Source organism: Candoia aspera, chromosome 2 (assembly GCF_035149785.1).
Source record: "Candoia aspera isolate rCanAsp1 chromosome 2, rCanAsp1.hap2, whole genome shotgun sequence".
Taxonomy (NCBI): domain Eukaryota; kingdom Metazoa; phylum Chordata; class Lepidosauria; order Squamata; family Boidae; genus Candoia; species Candoia aspera.
The window spans coordinates 243,335,134-243,355,452 of NC_086154.1; the positions used below are offsets into that span (position 1 = coordinate 243,335,134).

At 41.2% G+C, this 20,319-nt stretch overlaps 1 protein-coding gene across 2 annotated transcripts in view; it reads right to left on the reverse strand.

Moving 5' to 3' along the window:
* ISL1 (ISL LIM homeobox 1) overlaps positions 1 to 20,319 on the reverse strand; it is a 56,872-nt gene that overhangs the window by 28,751 nt on the left and 7,802 nt on the right. Inside the window, exons 4-6 of one of the 2 annotated variants that reach the window (XM_063295679.1) lie at positions 15,908 to 16,194; positions 11,416 to 11,583; positions 1,908 to 2,100 (exon numbers count right to left, since the gene is read on the reverse strand). In XM_063295679.1, coding sequence (XP_063151749.1) covers positions 1,984 to 2,100; positions 11,416 to 11,583; positions 15,908 to 16,194 — 572 coding nt within the window. In that variant the 3' untranslated portion in view covers positions 1,908 to 1,983. Of the gene's footprint in view, positions 1 to 1,907; positions 2,101 to 11,415; positions 11,584 to 15,907; positions 16,195 to 20,319 lie in introns of those variants that run through there. The other variant, XR_010067355.1, reaches the window with a different exon arrangement.

The following is a 20,319-nucleotide window of genomic DNA, read 5'->3' on the forward strand; positions in this document are numbered from 1 at the left end:
ATAAGCTGATACACTTCATAAAATATTACACTGACTTTCTTGCAAGCTTAGAATGTAATACTTTGTATTCAGTATTTAGCAGCTAACTTGTAAATACCTCCAGTGCATTTATATATAAATCTATAATATTAGCTCTTTATAATATATATATATATATATATATATATATATATATATATATATATATATAAAATATAATATAAAAGAGGGTACTTTGGTAATTCTTAATTAGTTTATTGTTTCTCTATACCAAATGTGTATGGAGTGAAATAGTTCCTGAAGGTATCATTCTAGATACGGCGCAATGATTTCTCAGAATACTTAAGAGAACTCAAAAAACCCAAACCTGTAGAAAGTATAAAAGCCCCACAAACTTGACAAACATTCAAAGATGGGGGGGGGGACGACACACACTCTTCCCCCACCCTTCATAATTCGTTTGGGTGAAATCCACAGATAGTTTCTCCTGCACAAGAGATACCCCACCTCCATTATGTTAGCATTTCATTTTTTTGTGCTGGCCTTGTGGAGGAGAATTATCTCACATGAATCTCACCCTTTCTTTAAAAAAAAAAATCAGCCAAACATAACAATCAACACAAGTCAGGACAATAAAAAAGTGGCAAGTCTTTGGATAATAAATAATAAATTACTTTATATATTTTTTGCAATGCAAGAGCAAACAAACAACAAAGTTTAAGAAAGGGGGGGGGAGACAGAGAGAGGAAGGGGGGGGGGAGAGAGAGAGAGACAAAGCCCTGCTCTATTTCCAGCAAAGAAGATAGGGGGAGTGAGAAAGGAACCCTTAAAAAAATAATAAAATGAACTATACACATCTTTGGGGAAAAGGAGGGGGAATGTTATCGAACAGTCAGAAACAAAACCCAACATACTTTTTTTTTAATAGCGAAAGAGAGGTATACCTTGTTGCAAGTGAAGTTTTTGACTGGGTTTAAAGAAACGAAACAAAAATCCGTTTTAAAAAAATAACTTGGGGAGAGAAAAAAGATCTCAACAAAACTCTGCTCCCAAGCAAATGTAAAATAAAAATAAGAGGAGGGGAAGGAAGAAAAAGCTACAGTACATGCTAGGGGAGACCCCAAAAGTTGGAATAAGTCCCTTGTTATAAGACAGAGAAGAAAGAAAGAAAGAAAGAAAGAAAGAAAGAAAGAAAGAAAGAAAGAAAGAAAGAAAGAAAGAAAGAAAGAAAGAAAGAGAAAGAAAGCCGCTCCCAGCTCCACACTTTCATAATGGCTCGTTCTGTCATAAGAGGGGAGGGGAGAAGCTACAGATGGTCCCTTCTTGATCTGGGAAAATGCAACCTATCAGGTCTCCTTCTGATTGTTTTTTTAAACATTAATTTAATTTGGCAAAGGAAAGGCCAGTATAGAAAGAGCACCATTAGGGTGGTTACTACTAATAGATTTTCTTTCTTTCTTTCTCTTTTTCTTTCTTTCTTTCTTTCCATTTATTTATTTATTTACTTATTTAGTCATTCCTCCAGGATGTGCAGTCACCGAAATATGCCATTTGAGGCCAAAATAGGAGATCCTTGTGGGTACAAATCCTCTCTGTTTCTCAAACATCTTTTTTCTGGTTTTCCTTGTTCCGCCTACGATTCTTTTGCGTGGATATACTGTCATCATCGTCATCATCGTCATCATCATCATCATCACCATCATTATTTAAAAGCATTTTCATTTGTTCTTGGAGTATTACTCTAGTAAGATCCCATGATTGTCTTCACAGTGTTGCTACCTTATCATTGCAAAACAAACAAACAAACAAAAAACTGAACAAGATTCCCCAGACAGTTCATGGAGTTTTCTTTGCTTTAGGTTCATGAACAAAGTTGTCTTAAATACTTTTTTCCTTCCTTCCTTTTCTACATTTTTGTTTCGAGTCCCCAAACTTGACAGCTTTCCCACTCTCTCCAGCAGGGGGCGAAAGGTTTCAAGGACCACAACAGCGCAAGGAAGTTCCTCATGCCTCAATTGGACTGGCTACCATGCTGTTAGGTGTATCCGGGAGTTGGGAGGACATAGATGCTACCTCACTTCCGGTGGAATTGGAACCTGGGCCTCCTTCTGAAAAATTAACCTGCCAAACATGTTTAAAGAGAGAGAGAAAGAAAGAAAGGTTTACAATGAAGAAAAGGAAAGGGGTTGGATCCAGATTTCAGTTGTACTGAAGACTAATGGGACTTGATTTATTGCTAACTTCCATGGATGTCAAGGATCTATGGCAAGAGTAAGAAAATTCAGATCCAATCCAATGTCTTTGTTTCTCTGGCTTTCAAAACATCATTGATTGTGTTTCTTCAGGGCAGATTCTTACTCAGCAAGATCCACACTGCATAAATGCTACCAAAAAAATCATTTGAAATGCACTTCTCATCCCACACTAACCTGTTTTATGTTCTGCCTCTTATTACGTGAGCTACTGCTTTCTTCCCCCCGCCCCCCATCCAAAATCACAGCGTAAAAATAGGAAAAGAAGGCATATCTGAACAAACTAAAGGCATTTAATTTTTTTTTGGCTTTTCATTCCACAATGTTACTCTGAGTTAATAATGAACTTTCTCAGTAGGTTTGTGAATGTATTCCAAATGGAAAATTGGTCACTGAGAGCATAACGTAAAATCAGTAATTATGACTAAAATAAAAAGAGATGGAAAAGTAATACTAGGCAATTCCCATATAGCACAAGCCACTAAATTTGATCTATAATATTTTCAAACAACCTTGGATTACATGGAGTCACAGATATTAACCAGCATAGCAGGTTTAATAATCAAGGTTCTGTTGGCAACCTTGTAGGGTAGGTCAATATTTTTCATATTCCTACTTCAAACAGAAGCTGAGACATAGCAGTAGCTTGATTGAGCACCCTCTCGTAAGCTTATACCTGAACTGAAATTCGAAGTACAGTTTTCCCCATCATAGCTCCCAGTTCTTACCACTATGCTATGCTGTATGTTTTCTTGTTCAGTTAGAGCAGAGTTAGTATTGCTCTCATTATCAGCTGCACTCACACAATGGAAGAAATTTCACTCTAGAGCAAGGTTCCCCAAAGAGGTCAATATTGACTCCCAAGGGTTGATGGGACTATCCAAGGGGTGGTGGTGGTTATTCATAGTACTATTAGTTAAAGTAGTAATTATTAAATTATTTTCATATAATAAATGTTTTGGGGTTGATGAACAATCTGAAACTTCGTGAAGGGGTCGATGAGCTGAAGAGTTTGGGGACCCCTGCTGTAAAGAAAGGCTAAAGTCCTATGAATTCTTACTTTGAGTCAGACTCCTTTAATGCAGTGAAACAGAATTCGGATTAAACCATGCAGGTTTGTATTGCACTGACAATATACTGATATGGGGGGTGGTGGTATTCAGCCTGAAGACATTGAAGACTGCTCCCGGATGAAGGGAGAAAATTTTCATTGTTTCCCTATTAGAGCAATTCAGCTGAGGGAGGGAGAGAGAGAGGGTTGCCATAGGCAGCTGATTTGGGAGCATCAGAGAAGGGCAGAAAATGTTTGGGGACTAGTATTGACAGGGACAGGAAGAGGTTTTCTGCCTTGGGTGCCCAAAGAGCTTAAGCATGATGGGAAAAGTTATGGGCTTCACCTCAGGCACAAAGTATTTTGGACCAATCCTGAGGATTTGTGCTATGTCTGCTGGTCTCAGGTTGGATCCAGTTCTTTTAAAAAACTAAGTAGCATGCTTTGAAAGAAGTCTTCCCCCAAGATCCCACAGAGTAGACAAACATGGAATTATGTTGTCTACTCCATGACCGGTAGACAGAATTCATCATGAATTCATCACATATTCTCAACCTTTGCAGGTACACCAGACAGGAAACATGACCAGATGAGCTAATTCTACTTTATTGTAAGGCTACATTAACAGAATCTTGCAAGTCTGAAAGTACAATTCTCCCACCATCCCCCTTACAGCCTGAGAAACTAGGGAGGGTCCCTTCTGAGCCTCTTTCTTCACCCATTATGCAGCTGCAGGCTATGCCCTCTCTTATCTGACTGTTCCCTAGGCAGCATCTCATCACCCGGTCTCCCAAGGTCTTTTCCACATACCATTATACATTTCCAGTGCCATGAGAAATTTCTCAATGGAGCCTCTGGCAAAGCAAGCAGCTCTTTAATTGCTCCTCTGATAAAAACCCATGTAAATTCATTGGTGGTTGAAATTATGCATTTCAAATCTGGAAAAAGGATCCCAGATCCACCCTTCTAACTGTTCTAGGAGAGATCTGAACACCTAAATCATAGGTCATCTGCACTTACCATCCTTTAAGTCACCTTACCATCTAGCATACTTCCTATTAGCTTGGCAGAGAGTATGGAAGAATGATGACTACCATGGCATAGTGATTAAGGTGTTGTGCTTGGACTAGGAAGGCCAGTTCACCTCCATGGTGCTCACTGTGTCATTCTGGAGCAGCTACTCTCTCTCAGCCCACCCTACCTCACAGGGTTGTTCTCCTAGGATGAAAAAGGAGACACATCTTCCCACACATGCCACTTTGAGCTCCCAGAGGAATGATGGGATCCCAATATGATAAATTAAAATTCTAGCCAACGGTGGAGCTATTCTAATCTTAAGTGGGAGGTTTTCCACTAAATTACAAACATGATAGAAAAAGTAACAAGCCACATCATTACTTGCAATTTTAAAGCTGCCTATTTAAGATCTCGCTCTCTCATACACACATACACACAAGACAGTCCTGCACATGTCTGTTTTATTACTGTACATCCAAGGTACAATAGCTGGGCTGGGGATCTATAGACCATCAGACCTGCCACATATCTGTACACCCTATAAATGCCACTGATGGATAATTTAACAAGTAAACAAGTTACACAAAAATCTTAAGGCCTCAATTCAAGTGGGAAGTAAGCACCATTAATTGAGTAAATATTGCATTGTGATGAATAAGAGTTGTGCTGTAAATCAGAGATCCCTAGTTTAAATAGGTCTTGGAACCAGTCCTGAAATGAATGCAGTAGTCCTAAAGAACAGCCGTTTCCTCCCGCTCTGGACATTATAGCACATGAAATGAAAAACAAAATTGTTCACAGAAAGTTCTATACTTGCCATCAAGTACAAAACAGTGGTGATGGCCCAGAAGAGTACAGTTATTCCAATATATAGAAATAGCAATTAGAATAGGAATACACCCTTCCTTCCATGTATTTCAAATAGGCAAGTACTGTGTATACAACTGGCATATATATCAGTGTAAATGTTATGTTTAGGTATCTGCAGATGAACAAATACGGAATGATAAGTCAGTATTTTAAAGACAAAATACATGCTAAGATTACTGAGCAACACTCAAGGTAACACCAAGCTATAATTTTCTGAAATTTTTCTTCTCCTGAAAAGAGAAGGAAAATTCTTCTCTTCGCTTCCTATCTCATTTTCCATCTCATTCTCAAGCTGCTCTAAAATTTAAATTGGTGCTGTTTTCAGCAACTTTATGGTTGCAAGGCAAACTGCTTCCATTATATCCTTGTTATAAAACTCTTCCTTACTCTGGTTTCATCCTGTTACCCCACCCCACAACTTCCCATCTGAAAAAGCCCGGTAAGGTCTTCTTGGATATTTAACTGATGTGTTAGAAGCCAGGGGAGCTGCATTTCACTGGAGAGATTATTGCACAATGAAAGGCAGGAGGTTTACACAAGTCTCTATACCACTTCCTCACTAAGGGAAGTATGTACAAGAAACCTCACATACCAGCCGTGAGAATGAGACCTCATCCAAAAGTGTACTAACCCACCTCTGCCCTAGAACTGCTAGTTACAGAAAGGAAAAAAAAAAAATCCCAGCCCTTTTTTCTTCTGGAAGAGAAAAGAATTGAAGAAATTTATCTCATTTTTTCAAGAAGTAAGATTTTAAAAATACACTACTAAAATTAAAACGTATGAGCAGAGGCTCACTTCTGTATGTAGAGCTGCCCTTTCTGAAGGGGCACAGCTTCCATTTAGGGAGTACAATTTTAGAATCTTAGCCAATAGTCCTTAGGATCCTTCCGGGTCACTATGATCAGAATGAGCCATCTGCAATAAGGATTTTTCTAACTTAATGAAATTTAATCCTTCCAATATCAAGGTAATATACTACCAAGGAAAATGCATTGGGATCTTAAATGAAGATTTAACAGGAGTTACAATCCTATGCAAAGTTAGCCCAAATAAACTTTATTGGCCATGGTTAGCCAAGTAAACCTGCAATACCACATAGGTCTTTGGGATAAAAGGGCAATGAAAGTAGGCCTGAGCATACTTGCACTGCTGATGCCAGACTATTCCTAAAATTCTGGGTGAAAGCAATATATTCAATATGATTCCATCCATGGATTTACTTCCCTTATTGCTAGAAATGTATAGAGAATTACAAATTATTTTAGGTGGGTTGTGATGTATTACAATCGTACACAGCAGTGATAAGTGTGTTTTACCCAAATGAGCCCTACTGAACACAATGGCATTTAATTCGGCATACAGCCTGTCCTAGGATCCACAGAATAGTCCTGGGACATATAAAATGCCCATAAGGAAGAGCTTCTTTATAACAGCACTGTGCTAAAAATTATTCTGCCATTCTTCAATTTGATGAAAAAGGTAATGTTCCTTCCTCCTTTCTCTTAAGGAAGGTGAAAAAATAGTACAATTCTGATAGGAGTGCTATGTTTTACATTTTCTTTACTTATGAGGTGACAGAATGTAATACCACATGTGAAGTCTTTCACAGGACAATTTTTTTTCTGGTTGTCTGCAACCTCCCTGGTTTGCCAAACATCAAGTTAAATCCCAAATGAAAGCATTATGAAGAAACTCATCTCATGAAGATTTTCCTGATCAGGAAACATGGATCACCAGGGAAGCTGCAGAGAGATGGGGGGATTTGTAATAGAACACCACTATCTACAGTACATACCAATACAGTAAGCCCTAAAGAATCACAGATAGAAATTCTGAAGTTCCTGGGTACGAAATAGAAAATCAGGAGTCTCTTTTGGAAGGGGAAAAGTAATGTTCAAAAACATCACCTAAAAATCGATGCCAGTACAGTATTAATTTCAATAGAGATAGACTCTTCATAAATGTATCCTTTTGCATATCTCTATACCCAATTAAATTGAAAGAACATTTGTATACATGAAGGACCTATGTCTGAAACAGAGAGTGTAAGAGATGCCTTCTTTTGCTAACCAAAATTAGGTAAGTCAACATCTTTATGGAAATTCCAAATAAATAAACGGAATGTTATTGCACCATGTGATCCAAAACCCCATGTCCCCCTATCACATCAGTAGCTCACAAAAAGCTAGAAAGAGTTGTACTGGATCAGATCAAAAGTCTATGAAGCTAGAGATGCTCAAGGCCCTGCTTTCTCATGTCTTATAGCAACTGGAGCTACTGAGTGTGAGTTCTATCATGAACCATTCAAATTAGAAGCCATTGCTATGGGAGCAAACTCCAAGAGATTAACTTCCTGAGAGTCATATCACAGAATCTTCTGTGACATCACAAGGGGTTCTGGAATCACACTAAATATACTGTTGCACCAAGAAGTTGCTTTCGCTTGGCACAGCATCAATATGAATGCCAAGATGTCTCTTGGTTGGGCTCAATGTCAGCAAAACCAAAAGGTTAGACCAGTGTTTCTCAACCTGAACTTTAAACTCCCAGAATTCCTCAGCCAACATGCTGGCTGGGAACTCTGGGAATTGAAGTCCACACATCTTAAAGTTGCCTAGTCTGAAAACCACTGGGTTAAACTCTCTTTCAAGGCACTGAATAAAAATACAAAGTGCCTCTTGACTTCATTTCCTTTACCAGATTCTATCTATCTATCTATCTATCTATCTATCTATCTATCTATCTATCTATCTATCTATCTATCAAAACTTTATCACCGCCCATCTCCCCCCCCAAGGAGGGACTCTGGGTGGTTTACAATAAAAATAAAATTAAAATTCAGAACAATTACAAATTCAATAAATACAATGAAAATAGAAATATAATAGAATCTAAATGGCTAAGAGATTTTAATCAGTCTGTGAGTGTAATAGGTCCATCAAAAATCACTTTACGGTGCTAGCCATTCCCAGGTATGACTATTCCCCCTCCCATTCCAAGCCTGCTGGCAAAACCAGGTCTTTAATCTTTTGCAAAAGTCCAGGAGCGAGGGGGCCTGTCTCACCTCTGGGGGGAGGATGTTCCAAAGGGCGGGAGCTATTGCAGGGAAGGCACGCTTCCGAGACCCCCCAGATGGAACTCTTTTATGGGTGGGGTCTGCAACATGCCCTCCCTGCATGACCGGGGCTTGATGTAATAGGGATGAGACGGTCCCTCAGATAAATCATAAATCATTCCATATGTAATTTTCTCCCACCCAAGACTTTTTCCCCATCTTTGTCATGCTGACACAATTTTTTCACACTCTATCATATCATGAAATCTTCCACTGTGTCTTGAGCCTCATTTCCTCCCATAAAAGTCTATCAATCTCTCGTACCTTTAAAAGCTGCACTGAAATGCCTGTAGTATTATAATTCTATTTAAGTACACAGCCTTTGGAATAAAATAGAAAAACTAAAAAAGCCTTCTTAGTAAAAGGGGTAGGTCTACTCCAGATGGTGGGTAACTAGTATGGGCCTTTTTTGAATGTATTATATTTTTGCCATTCACATTTATACTGCCTTTACATTTTACTTTTTTCTTAAGCCCATTCAGATTTCTCTCAGTGTATTTGGTCCGCAGTCATTTTGTCAAAGTTAAATAGGACTTTGTGTGTCAAGATTTGGCAGTGTTGCAGTATAAACTATGTCACAATAATTCTTAATAAAATTATTTTTATTACTCTTCTTGAAACAAACCAGTCTTTTTTTCGTAAAAGAAACTTCCAGTACAGAGATATATTTTCAAAACAAAAGCTTTTGTGTCACTGTTGTTATTTGGAAACCCTACTCCACCCCATCATCAGATGTTCTATTATTCCTACTATGAATTTCAGTTACTTAAAAACCTTATATAATAACATACCTTACTATTTTTAAGGTCTGGTTTTAACATAGCTAGGCCAGGAAATTGAGTTAAGGCTGAACTTCTGTCCTTAAATCACTTAGGCCTAAGTATTGCAGATGATGTGGTCCCATATAAGCTACCAAATGATTAAGCATAAGAAAGGGAGCTAAAAACAGAATGCACTGATAGATTCCCATTGGCTTTTTGGTGAAAACTGGCCCATTAATATTATATCGCTCATACGTGTTACCAATTATATATACAAAATGTAAATGTCATGTATTTAAAAGAAAGAAATGGATTCACTGGCAGTGGAAGGTAAGAACTATATCACTTAACAGTGCAATCCTACAAAACATACCTGGGAGTAAGTCCTGTTGAAGAAAACAGGACTTACTTCTGAATAGGCATGTATATGATTGCACCATACTGGTATATAAAAGAAAGACGTATACACTTGACAAAAATTATACATTTGTACAAACTGTTATACAGGCTAATATGACAATATATAGAAAATAATCCATATGAGTATTTGGGGTGAATAAAGGGGGTTAAATTGTGTGAAAAAAAATATAGTAATGAACATCTTTAGGGATGTATTTAAATAATAATAATATTGCTACCATCAAAACAATGTGGAGAAACGAAGGTGTATCTAATCTCACAATTTATATTGAAGACATCTTCTACAGACCATGCACATAGCCTAGAGCTTATCAACCTATATTCCATTATTAACATTTTACTTCAGGAGCGTACTCACTCTGTGGGTTCAAAAATAACTTGGCAACAATTCCGCAATGTCCATACAAATGCCCATAATCTTAAGCAGTTTAAGATCTCAGGCAAAAGCATTGACAGGTCGGAGAGTCTACCAGCAGTACTTTGTTGGAGTTGGTTAGAGGAAATGCTGGTTCAATTCTTGGTCATAAAGACCTCTGGGGGATGGGAGAGGTATTCCTGTATCACCTGTGCTGAACATACTTGGCGAGTCCACTGTCCCATCCCACCCTTGGGCCCTCTGCATGTATAGTATGGAATGGAATTCCCAGGATTTCCAATTTATAAGGAATGTGACTTCTGGAAATTTAAGTCCTATACCCATACAGAAGGCACCAGACTGGAAAGATTATAGAAACAGGGTTTAGGTGGGTGGGGAGTTATGTTATTTTTAATGGAAAGCTGTATATGAAAGCACTATGTTAATAATAGTAGTAGTAGTAGTAGTAGTAGTAGTAATAATAATAATAATAATAATAATAATTCTATTGTAAACCACCCAGAGTCCCTCTTCTGGGAGGAGATGAGCGGTGGCAAATTTGAAAAATAAATAAATAAAATAATTTATTGAATTTTAAGATGAGAAAAGGCCGGAAAGCAGCACAAAGCTAGATTTCTTAAATCCCGAAGACATTAATGGAGTAAAAATATCCTAATTACATCCAAGACTGTCACTAAGTCTTATGAAGTAGTTTTAATGGTTGAGAACCTATGGTGATTTTTGAGAACAACAGCAGCTATTGCCAAATTCCCTCTAGCTGCTCAGCCCTATTGATCAACCAGATAATTTATCAAATCTTCAGCTAGGGAGATTTCCTTCAAGCCACTGAAAGAGCCTGTCAGTTAAGAACATAAATAAATTCTAATTCAAAATGGGGCGAGGATTATATTTTATTTGTTAGAATTGTAGCGGGCATTATCTTGAGAGAGAGCAGTGTTGGAGAGGCTGTGCATGTATGCAAGAAAGTGAAGGGGAAAAGTTTCTTCTGTGATGTTGTCCACTATTTAGCATTTCTGAAAATTCATTTGCAAGAACGTTTTCACAATTAATAGAAACTGCCTTCTGTTTCAATGAATTAAAAAAGAAAAAACAGCCAATGGTCAGCAACCAACAGTAACAAAACACAAATTCTCCTCTTGCAATAGCACAACCAGATCCTAGACTTCTGCACTTCTTTGCTTTGTCATATTGGTGAGACATATTGTCAAGTGGCAGATAAGACACTCCTAACTGGGTGCATCCTACTCTGTGCTTGTCTCCCCGCCCTTCACACAGAGCAGCCTTCCCCACCTGGGTCCCCTTCCACATGGGTTGGACTCTATCTCCCAGAGTGCCTAGCAGTGGCAGAAAGGAGTCAAATCAGGTTAGAAAAGGCTGACTGTGGAGATGAGCATAATAAACCACCTGCTTCCTGCTACAGAAATGGGGAAGCAGAGGGGAATTAGTATCCAGGCCTTGAAGATGTGGCAGCAAGGTGGGTGGGAGAGGGTTAAACACAGATACCAAAGTGCTTCAAAGGAACAGCCTTTCTATACACAGTGGGCCATTCATGACTACAGGGAATTGACACTTACGAGTTGCTGAAAAGCCGGTTGATCTATGTCACTCTGCAAGGCGAAATCGCTGAGGACTTTCCAGGGCGGCTGGTAACTCTGTACCTCCACTGGGTTCGCCTGCAAGCCGCCGTCGTGTCTCTCTGGACTGGCTGCCACCATGGGAGTGCCCGTCATCCCCTGGATGTTCTGCAAACAAGGCAGCACAGACTGTGAGTGGCCGCGCTGCAGGCACCACAGACACCTGGCAGCGCCAAAGAAGCAATCAGCTGTGCTTGGCTTTAATGCATACTCTCCATGGATTGCCCTAGTTCATCTGTCTTCCAGAGCATCTGGGCCAAGGGGGCTTTGTGTTTTACCCCCTTGATGAAAGCACACCATTTAGGGAGAGACCCATTTCCAGCCCCGAACAAGCCCAAAGAGACTTGTGCATGTGCAAAGCTCCCATTCCATGTAAGTTTTCAGTAGCATTTAGTGTCAGAAGGGTGCCCCTCTAGATCTGCAGTCTGTGTTACCGTCCTATAGATCCCCAGTGTCACATGGGACCATAACCCTCATCCCTCAACCAATCCAGAGAAAGCTACATTATATCGTGATCTGGTAAACCTCACTGAGATCTGTAGGACAATCAATTTACTGGGGGGAAAAAAATGTCACCACTGAGTTTAAGATGATTGTTCCATTTCCAGAAAGGTGGAGAGAAATCCTCATCTATATTCTAAGAGAATCTAAAACCAGTCCTCAATTTAAAAGATAAATTATTGGGGGAGAGGGGGTCCTTTCATTTAAAAATACAATATTGAGAGTAAATGAACCTAGGCCTTATAGGAGGGGAGAGCCATAGTAGTCCATGGTGGCAAAAAATCAGGAGTCTGGTAGCACCTTTTCCAACTAACTGATTTTATTAAAAGGCATCATCACAAAAGCTTATGCCTTTTGCTATAACCTTCTAGTCGGGAAAGGATGCTAAAAGACTCCTCCTGATTTTGAAGGCAGGAATGAGAGCTGTGGAAATCAGATTCCAGGATGCACCTTTACCTGGGAGTAAGTCCCAGTGACCTTAGTGAGGCTTACTTTTGAGTAAATTAGTAGCAAGGAAGGCTTTACAACAATGATGCACTGAATAGCCAATAAAGAAATGGGAGGGGGGACTCAGTGGGGACATAATGGCCTCTCCAGACTCGGAAGACCCTTGTTTGTTGTTATCCTTTCGGCTTCCATTTTTCCTTTGAGGTTGGTGGGGGAGGGAGGGAGTGGGACAGAGGCTGCGGCTGTGGTGAATACTCCCTCTGTCTCTACTACTCAAAAACACACACTACCTCTTACCCACACAAACTCCTATCTTCTCTGATGCCCTCTCCCCATCTCTCTCCACTTTCTTTTGCTATAGCTATTTAGTAGTTTAATCAGAAAGAAGCCTACAATAAATATACCATAGTGCTTAAGTTCACTTATTTGAGATTTCCTTTTGAGTAAATGGGTCTTAATACACTTCTTCACTGGGAAAATTGGTTTCATTGAGGAATCATAGTGGGAGTTACATTAGAGCCACCAGTTCTGGCCTACAAAATCCAGATGATAGCAAAGGGGCCTAGTTTCTCTAACTCTTGCTCCCATCTTATGATCATCTGGACTCCTGCTGTCAAGGCAGGTTAGCCCTTGGTTACATTCATCTGTAAACTCAAAAAGAAATGCCATAAACATTAAACGCTCAGAATCATGAGGAAGTGTGGCTCAGCCACAGCCACTGGTTTGTCCTCCACATGCATAAGTTCCCACCCCATAATGTGGATGGGGGCACTGATCAACTGCTTCTGAGTAAAATGCAAATAAGAGAAGTGCAAAGCTTTCTTAATTGCTTAGGGAGTGGGGGGTAGACAGCATGCAAAAGAGCAGGAAAGGAAATGGCATCGAGGTTTACTCTAGAAGTAAAGGGTGATCATGGAGTTTAAGTTTGAACTTGCTTGGAATCACTATGTTGTCCCCCCCACACACACACAATTTATTCTGGATGAAGCCTATGGAGAACTTTAGCTCACAGTCTTAACTCCTAAGCATTCTGCACATACAAATAACTGTCATTCAGGGAAGCCTTCTTAAGGCCACCCTAAGCAGGAAAGAGACTGGCTTTGGATCACTCCCTGGCTGTGGGAAGAAGCAGTTGGATACAGTGGGACCACCATCAAGCCAGGAGTTAGGGGCAAGATCCTTCACTCAACACAAGCAATCAGAGGTTCTTCCTGGTTCAAAGGGCTGCCTTAGGACATTTGGAAACAGGAGAGTTGAAGGAGGCAGTACAATTCCAGTGGAGCCTGCAGCTACAGTCATTAAATCCTAAATCTAGGAATTGCCAGTGGCCCCACTGCAAAGCCATCCACACCAGCCTGGACTTAAACAGCATTTGATTCCTGATGCTGCAGCACCAACTCAACACATTGGGCTGCCCTCATTTAAGTCAAGACATGCCCGTCAAAAGTCCAGAGTCATCTGCTCTGTTTTGTGAGAGCCCAAGGTCACTTTATTTGCTGTTTCTGTTTTGGTTGGGTGAGACGACCAAAATCCTGCTGGTATTTTAAAGGACTTGGGTCCAAAATAGCTTCCTAATTCTGGCCAATTTAGACTCATTTAAATTGTGGGTTTGTTGTTCTGCAGTGGTGAAATGCCACTCTTGAAGTTCCACTTAACCAGGGACATAGCCTTTAAAACAAATTAATAGCTGCTTCTTGTCCTACATCTGAATATTAAGGTGAGCAACAATTATGGTTTCTCCAGGAAGGTCTAAATGGGACAGTGGAAAGGGGAGGGGGAGAAATAGTGTAATTTTCTAATTTGCATCTATTCATAAATAGTCCTTGATGATATTCACTTAAATACTGCAACTGTTGATTTAAACAAGCCCAAGTCTACAACTTTTTCTGTTAATAAATGCCCCCCTGCTCAATGAGGAACGTTCCCTGCACAAATGTGATTTAGGATTACAATGTTGGGCTTGAATTTGATTCCACCTGGTTCCAATAAGGATGCATAATTGCCCAACGTGGGTGGGGCACAATTGGGAGTACGTCCCATCGAGTTTACTGGAACTTGCTCCCGAGTGAACATTCAGCCACTCTGAGTTCCTTTGAACAAAATGGGACTACATACAGGTCTCATATGATCTAGTTAAGGTTTCCTGAATCGATTCTTTCTAAAAGAAAAATAACAGAAGTAGTAGGAAACTACAGAAGAGATAGAAGGGGAAGCCACAACTCCTTTTATATTCAGGGAATGGGTAAAGAATCCACACAAAGAAAGCCTTATCTGGAAAAGGTACAAACAATATACAGTGATAATCACTGACATTTTTCTGCCTCCAAATTAACATTATTACTAGCAACATGTTATAAGCTTCTTTGGTCTCAACCAGAATTTATTCCACTTCATGGCTAGCACTGGGCGTTTGCTGGAATGGTGCCCCTTCTTTCTTTATCTCTATGCTCTTTCTAATTGTTTTGCATTCTCCTCTGCCCAACACAACCAATGCGGCTCTAGGAATGAGCCTGAAATGGAGAGAGAGATGCACCTCAAAATTTGTAAGGCCTCCTACCATCTAAACAAGCCCCATCCCCAACATCATTTTTCTGTTACCTGGAAAAACCGCCCTCTTCCTAGGGATTCAACCAGCGTAGCCTCCCGTTATTGCTGTTTCCTTGCCACTGGGGCTATTATTAAAGGCACAGGACTGCCTTCCAGGAAAGAAATCGGTTGCAACCTTTCCTTTCCCTCCCTCTTCCCGACATTCTCTCCCCACCCTTTAACTGGATTGAGAGCATACTTAATTGGCACTCGGATTGTTTCCAACAAAACAAAACACCCATTGGAGCGACATCGCACACACACACACAGAATCTCAAGGGGCGTTCAAGCAAAAAAGAAAAAGTGGGAGTGGGGAGGAGAATGGGAAACTAAGAGCATTCATACCACACACATGAAGGCAGCATTTCCACATCACCACCAAGGCTGGCTGGGGAATTTTAAGAGTTGACACCCACACATCTTAGAGTGCCAAGGTTAAGAAACACTGCCCTAGGCCGTAGTTTAGCCAAGGATGAAGCCACAATTGGTTTAGTTCATACAACAGACTACTTCTAAACCCATGCCAAACCATAGGCTAAGTCAAAACTGAACAAGCCATCTTACAGCTGAATACAAGGTAAGTGATCCTGGTTGACGGCTGTGTTCACCCATATATTCATCTTGGTTAGGTCAACCTTACTGTAATCAGTTGCCCATTACAACTTAACGAGCTGTAACTAACCACACCGGCAGGTTCCTCCATGGTTCCGTATGTTGTGGGAACACGTTCTCTTCAAGCGGGCTGGGTGCAAACCCGGGATGCTGAATTGCGGAAGAAATGCGTTCCCACGACACCCTGAACCGCTCCGGCTTCAGTCGCTCGGGATGAAAAGGCACGCCTGGCTCGAGGCTGGGCTCCCCCTGGAGGCCGGCAGGAGAAGGCGCCGCGCCCGCTTACCGTCTTGTCGTTGGGCTGCTGTTGCTGCAGCTGCTTCATCATAATGCTCCGTTTTTTGTCCTTGCAGCGCTTGTTTTGAAACCAGACCCGGATCACTCTGGGGCTGAGGCCGGTCATTTCCACCAGCTGCTCCTTCATGAGGGCGTCGGGCCGGGGATTGGCGGCATAGCAGGTCCTCAGTGTGTGGAGTTGCTTTTCGTTGAGGACTGTCCGGACGCGGGTAGTCTTTTCCGGCTGCTTATGGACGTGGGGCCGGAGAGCCGGCTGCCTGGCGGAGATAGGTTCTGCTGTAAGGGAGGGAGAGGCGCCTGGTCAGTGGCGGGGGAGGACCAGAAGACAGACCCACGCGATCCTGCAGCCTTTGGGAGGCCTCCCGCCCACTCCGCGGGAGGACTGGACCCCCCTCCTTCCCGGGGAAGACCTAAGCGTCTGCCTTCGGGCTCCAGCGATCCACGGGGAAGGATTCTGCCAGGGCCTCGCTCCTTCTCCTTCAAGGGGTCTTTCAGCTTAGCCCAGGATCTTCGTTTTGGGCTTCACCTGCTTAACTGAGCCGGGGTTCCCTGAAGGAATCCGGCTGCCCATTCTGGAGCAACCCCCTTTGCCTTGGGCTGCTCACAGACCAGCCAGCCGGCTTCAGCCCAGTGTGCCCCACAGACTAGACAGCTTGTTCTGTGGCAGCTGGAGGCACCCTGCAGACTGGAAGCTTCTAATGCTTAGAGTGCTTGGGGGGGGGTCAAAAAAGTCGAGGTGGCAGACTGCACCCTGTGAACTTGCTCCTACTTAGGAGCAAACAGAGTCCTCTGCTTCTTGGGAAGGAAAATTTCTCAGTTGCAGGCATTTTCCTTAGTGAGTCCATCCTCCTTTAGGCATTTAGTGGGCATCTCATCAAAGTAAAATTCTGGCCTACTAGCTAAGTCCTACTAGCTCAGCTCCCAGCCCCTGCGCCAGCCTCCAAACAAGGAACACTTAAACCTCATCCTTGCAAAAAGAAAGTGTGTAGATTTCTACCTCCAAGTGTTTAGAGGGCTGTGAGAATCAGAAAGCCCAATGCTGGAAGCTTTATTTGTCTGTGACAGATAGATTTGAAACAAATGCAAGGAACAATAAATATTACTACCACCTCAATCTCTTGGTCGGGCCCCCTCTACTTAATTGTGGTTGGCTAATTTATGTCCCAGTGCTGTGTTTCTCAACCTTTGCAACTTTAAGATGTGTGAACTTCAACTCCCAGAATTCCCCAGCCAGCTAATGCTGGTTAGGGAATTCTGGGAGTTGAAGTCCACACATCTTAAAGTTGCAAAGGTTGAGAAACACAGCTCCAGTGCATTGTGTGAAGCCAGATGAGTTGATTCTGTTGTGGTTCAGTACATTTTGCAGTCCCAGCAATTGGGTTAAATCAGTAAACAAGGAATTAGTGTGTTGAATGCAACCATGAGGGGTGCCAAGACAATGATCCAGCTGTTTTGATATAAAATTCCATGCTCCTTCCACTATTATGATGGCTCTTCCCCACCCAGTTATGCATCCTGGATGTTTTACACAAACATCTGTTGAAAATGAAACTTGAATACCAATTGTTGTCATTAGAAAAAAGGCTTAAGAAAACTGGGTTCATTTAACAGTTCTTTATGAAAAGCTGCTTCAGCGACCCAGCCAGCCAAACCGAAAGCCCCATGTGAGTCTGTTAAAACTTTAAAGGATAATATTTTAAACTGACATCCTTCTTAAGACTGCAGTAGGCTATACACTTCATGAACATCCTGGGTTGTTATTTCTAACTGAATGCAGATACATACATTATGAGAACAATCCCGTTCATTGGAGAGTAAGTTATACTCCTATGCACCGTTACTCAGAAATAGTTTCTCCCTGGTCAGTTGGTTAGCTCCTAGCAAAGCATCCTCTTTTGAGGAAGAAAAGTCCCAGCCTTGAACTCTTTTCACTTGGCAGAAAACACTACAGAACCGCTGTCGAACTTCTTCCGCGTAACTTTTTCTAAAGTAATTTTGGCTCCACTCATGCACTCGAGTTAAAGAGATTACAAAGAGATTAAAAACAACCCTACCTACCTACCAGCAAACAAATTGATATAGATGAATATCAAATAAATTCTGCCTATTATAAATTTAAGACTGGCCTATGGCGAGGGGGGGTCTCCCTTCTTTCAAATATTCACCTCTTTTCTCAGACTTTGTCCACTCATCAAAGCAGACAGTCTGGTATAGAAACAAAGAAAGTGGCCCAAATGTGCAGATATGGAGAAGCATCTGCTGTTAAGCAACTTATTTGGTTCTGTGTTTTGCCCACACATTTATTTGGAAGGAAATTGTACTGCAGTCAGGGAGGCTTACTTCCAAGTAAGCCTATGAAAGAGGCCAGGGCTGCTTCCTCTTTTCACATTTCAATAAGCCTGGCTGATTAATGGCTTGAGAATGTGTTACATCACATCATGTATCTTGTTCGGATGGGCATATGAAGGGAAAGCAGCAGAAAGGCCTTCAAGTTAGAACCACCTTCTTTATCTACCAATCCCCTCCCTACCCCCCCCCCCAAATCTGGTGCCTTCTAGATGCAGAGAGTGATTTTCATTGCCATTCAGCATAGCCATCCTCCATTGGCAACAGACTGGGAAAGAAGGTTGGCTCAGAGGTTTTATTTACTCCGATGGGAGGGGAAATGCCTTCTTTAAACAAACAAACAACCTGAAGGGGAGAGAAGGGTGACAGCAAAGGGGCTGAAAAATTCCACTCAAAAATTGAGGTGGGGGGAGTCAAGCCTAGGAAGAAGAGAAGTGAAGCAAAATAATGCCAACTCCTAAACTGACCCTAAAGTTTTCAGCTAAAATTCCTATCCAAATCACAGAAAGCTTTGGGAAGAAGAGGCAGGATCCTTTGGAAAGCAATTACCAAAGATGCTGTTGTTGACAGCTGTAAATTACAGCTCTAAGAGCTTTCCTGTAGGTATGAGTTTCCGTCTTTGCAGAAAGCTTCCCCCATCCCAATGTTTCATTCAAAAGAAACATCCTTGGAAGAGCCCAGTGTGCAGATGGCATGTGGGCAGCATCCCATTGGGAGCACGGACTCTATTCTCTCAATTCCCCCCGCCCCCAGCCCCCAACATTTTAAACTTCCCATTTATGCTGTTCCATCTTATTTAGAAATGTACTGGGGGATGCTATTCAGAGAAATATGTAACTCTTTTTAGGCAGCTATTCTGGGAAGCTCTATTGAACTCAATGAAACTAATGTTTGAATAGACATCTAAGGAAGTTGTCCCCCAGTAGAGACAAATACAGTTTTCTTTGATAATACCTATAGTAGTCTCTGTGTTTTCCCCTACTTTTATCTGCAATTAGTTCTATTTGACTAACCTAGTCCATATACCTGACAGCACAAGATACATAGCTCTATAGGCACAGTCATGCAGACACACACACACAGTGCACCCAGAGTATTTCTGTTTATCTATTTAAAATATACCTAGTAGTTTAATAATCAGTTGATAAGGTACCAAAGATAACACACTATTTACCTCTGGACTATAGCAGACTTTTGATCCGTATCAGCCAACCAAAGTTTTCTATTGACTTCAACGGGAGATGGATTGAATCCCCTGTCTCTGCCAAGCAAACTATATCAATTCAGATTTGTCTCCTGAATACCTTCAGGTTCACAGGTTAACTTAATATAAACAACGTTTCATCTCTGGATCCTAAGTACACTTAGTGGAGGGATGTGATTCCAGCCATATTTTCTCAGAAGAAAGGTCTCCTGAACTCAAGGGAGCTAAGGCTGCCATTTAGTTCATGTGGAAAGAAATCCCATGGAAATTTAGTAGGACTTACTTCTCAGTAAACAAGTGTAGAATTACACTGTTAATTTCACAGAAAAGGGTTTACAAACCTACTGAATGATAAGTTGGATTTACGCCTTAACTTCAACAGGTGCAGATACCAATTTCAGGGTTGGTATCTCCACCTGTCACCCCAAAACACAAGCCCTACTGATTGCCCTGAAACTTCTTTCTAAAGCTAAGTTCTTTTCTGTAGGGAACAAATTGCTTTAAAATCAATGGAACCTTTCTAAGCAAACATGTGAAGGCCTCAGTTGTGCAAAACCAATGTAGAATGTATTTCAATAGGTATTTGCAAACGTTTGGATCTATTTGTCAGGCAGAGTGCCTAATCACAAGGATAAGACAAATTAGGTGGCAATTCTACATTTACTCTTCCTGGGAATAAATCTTACTGAACTTAACTTCCTGATGAAGTGATTAATCAAGGATATTAGACTGGACTAAGATGAACTTGACAAGCTTGTGGTTCAGTATTTCATGGGAACCCAGACTGTCAGGTTAAGGACAATTTGTTTGATCCAGGCATGTTATGTGAACATAGCAATCACGTTTGTTTA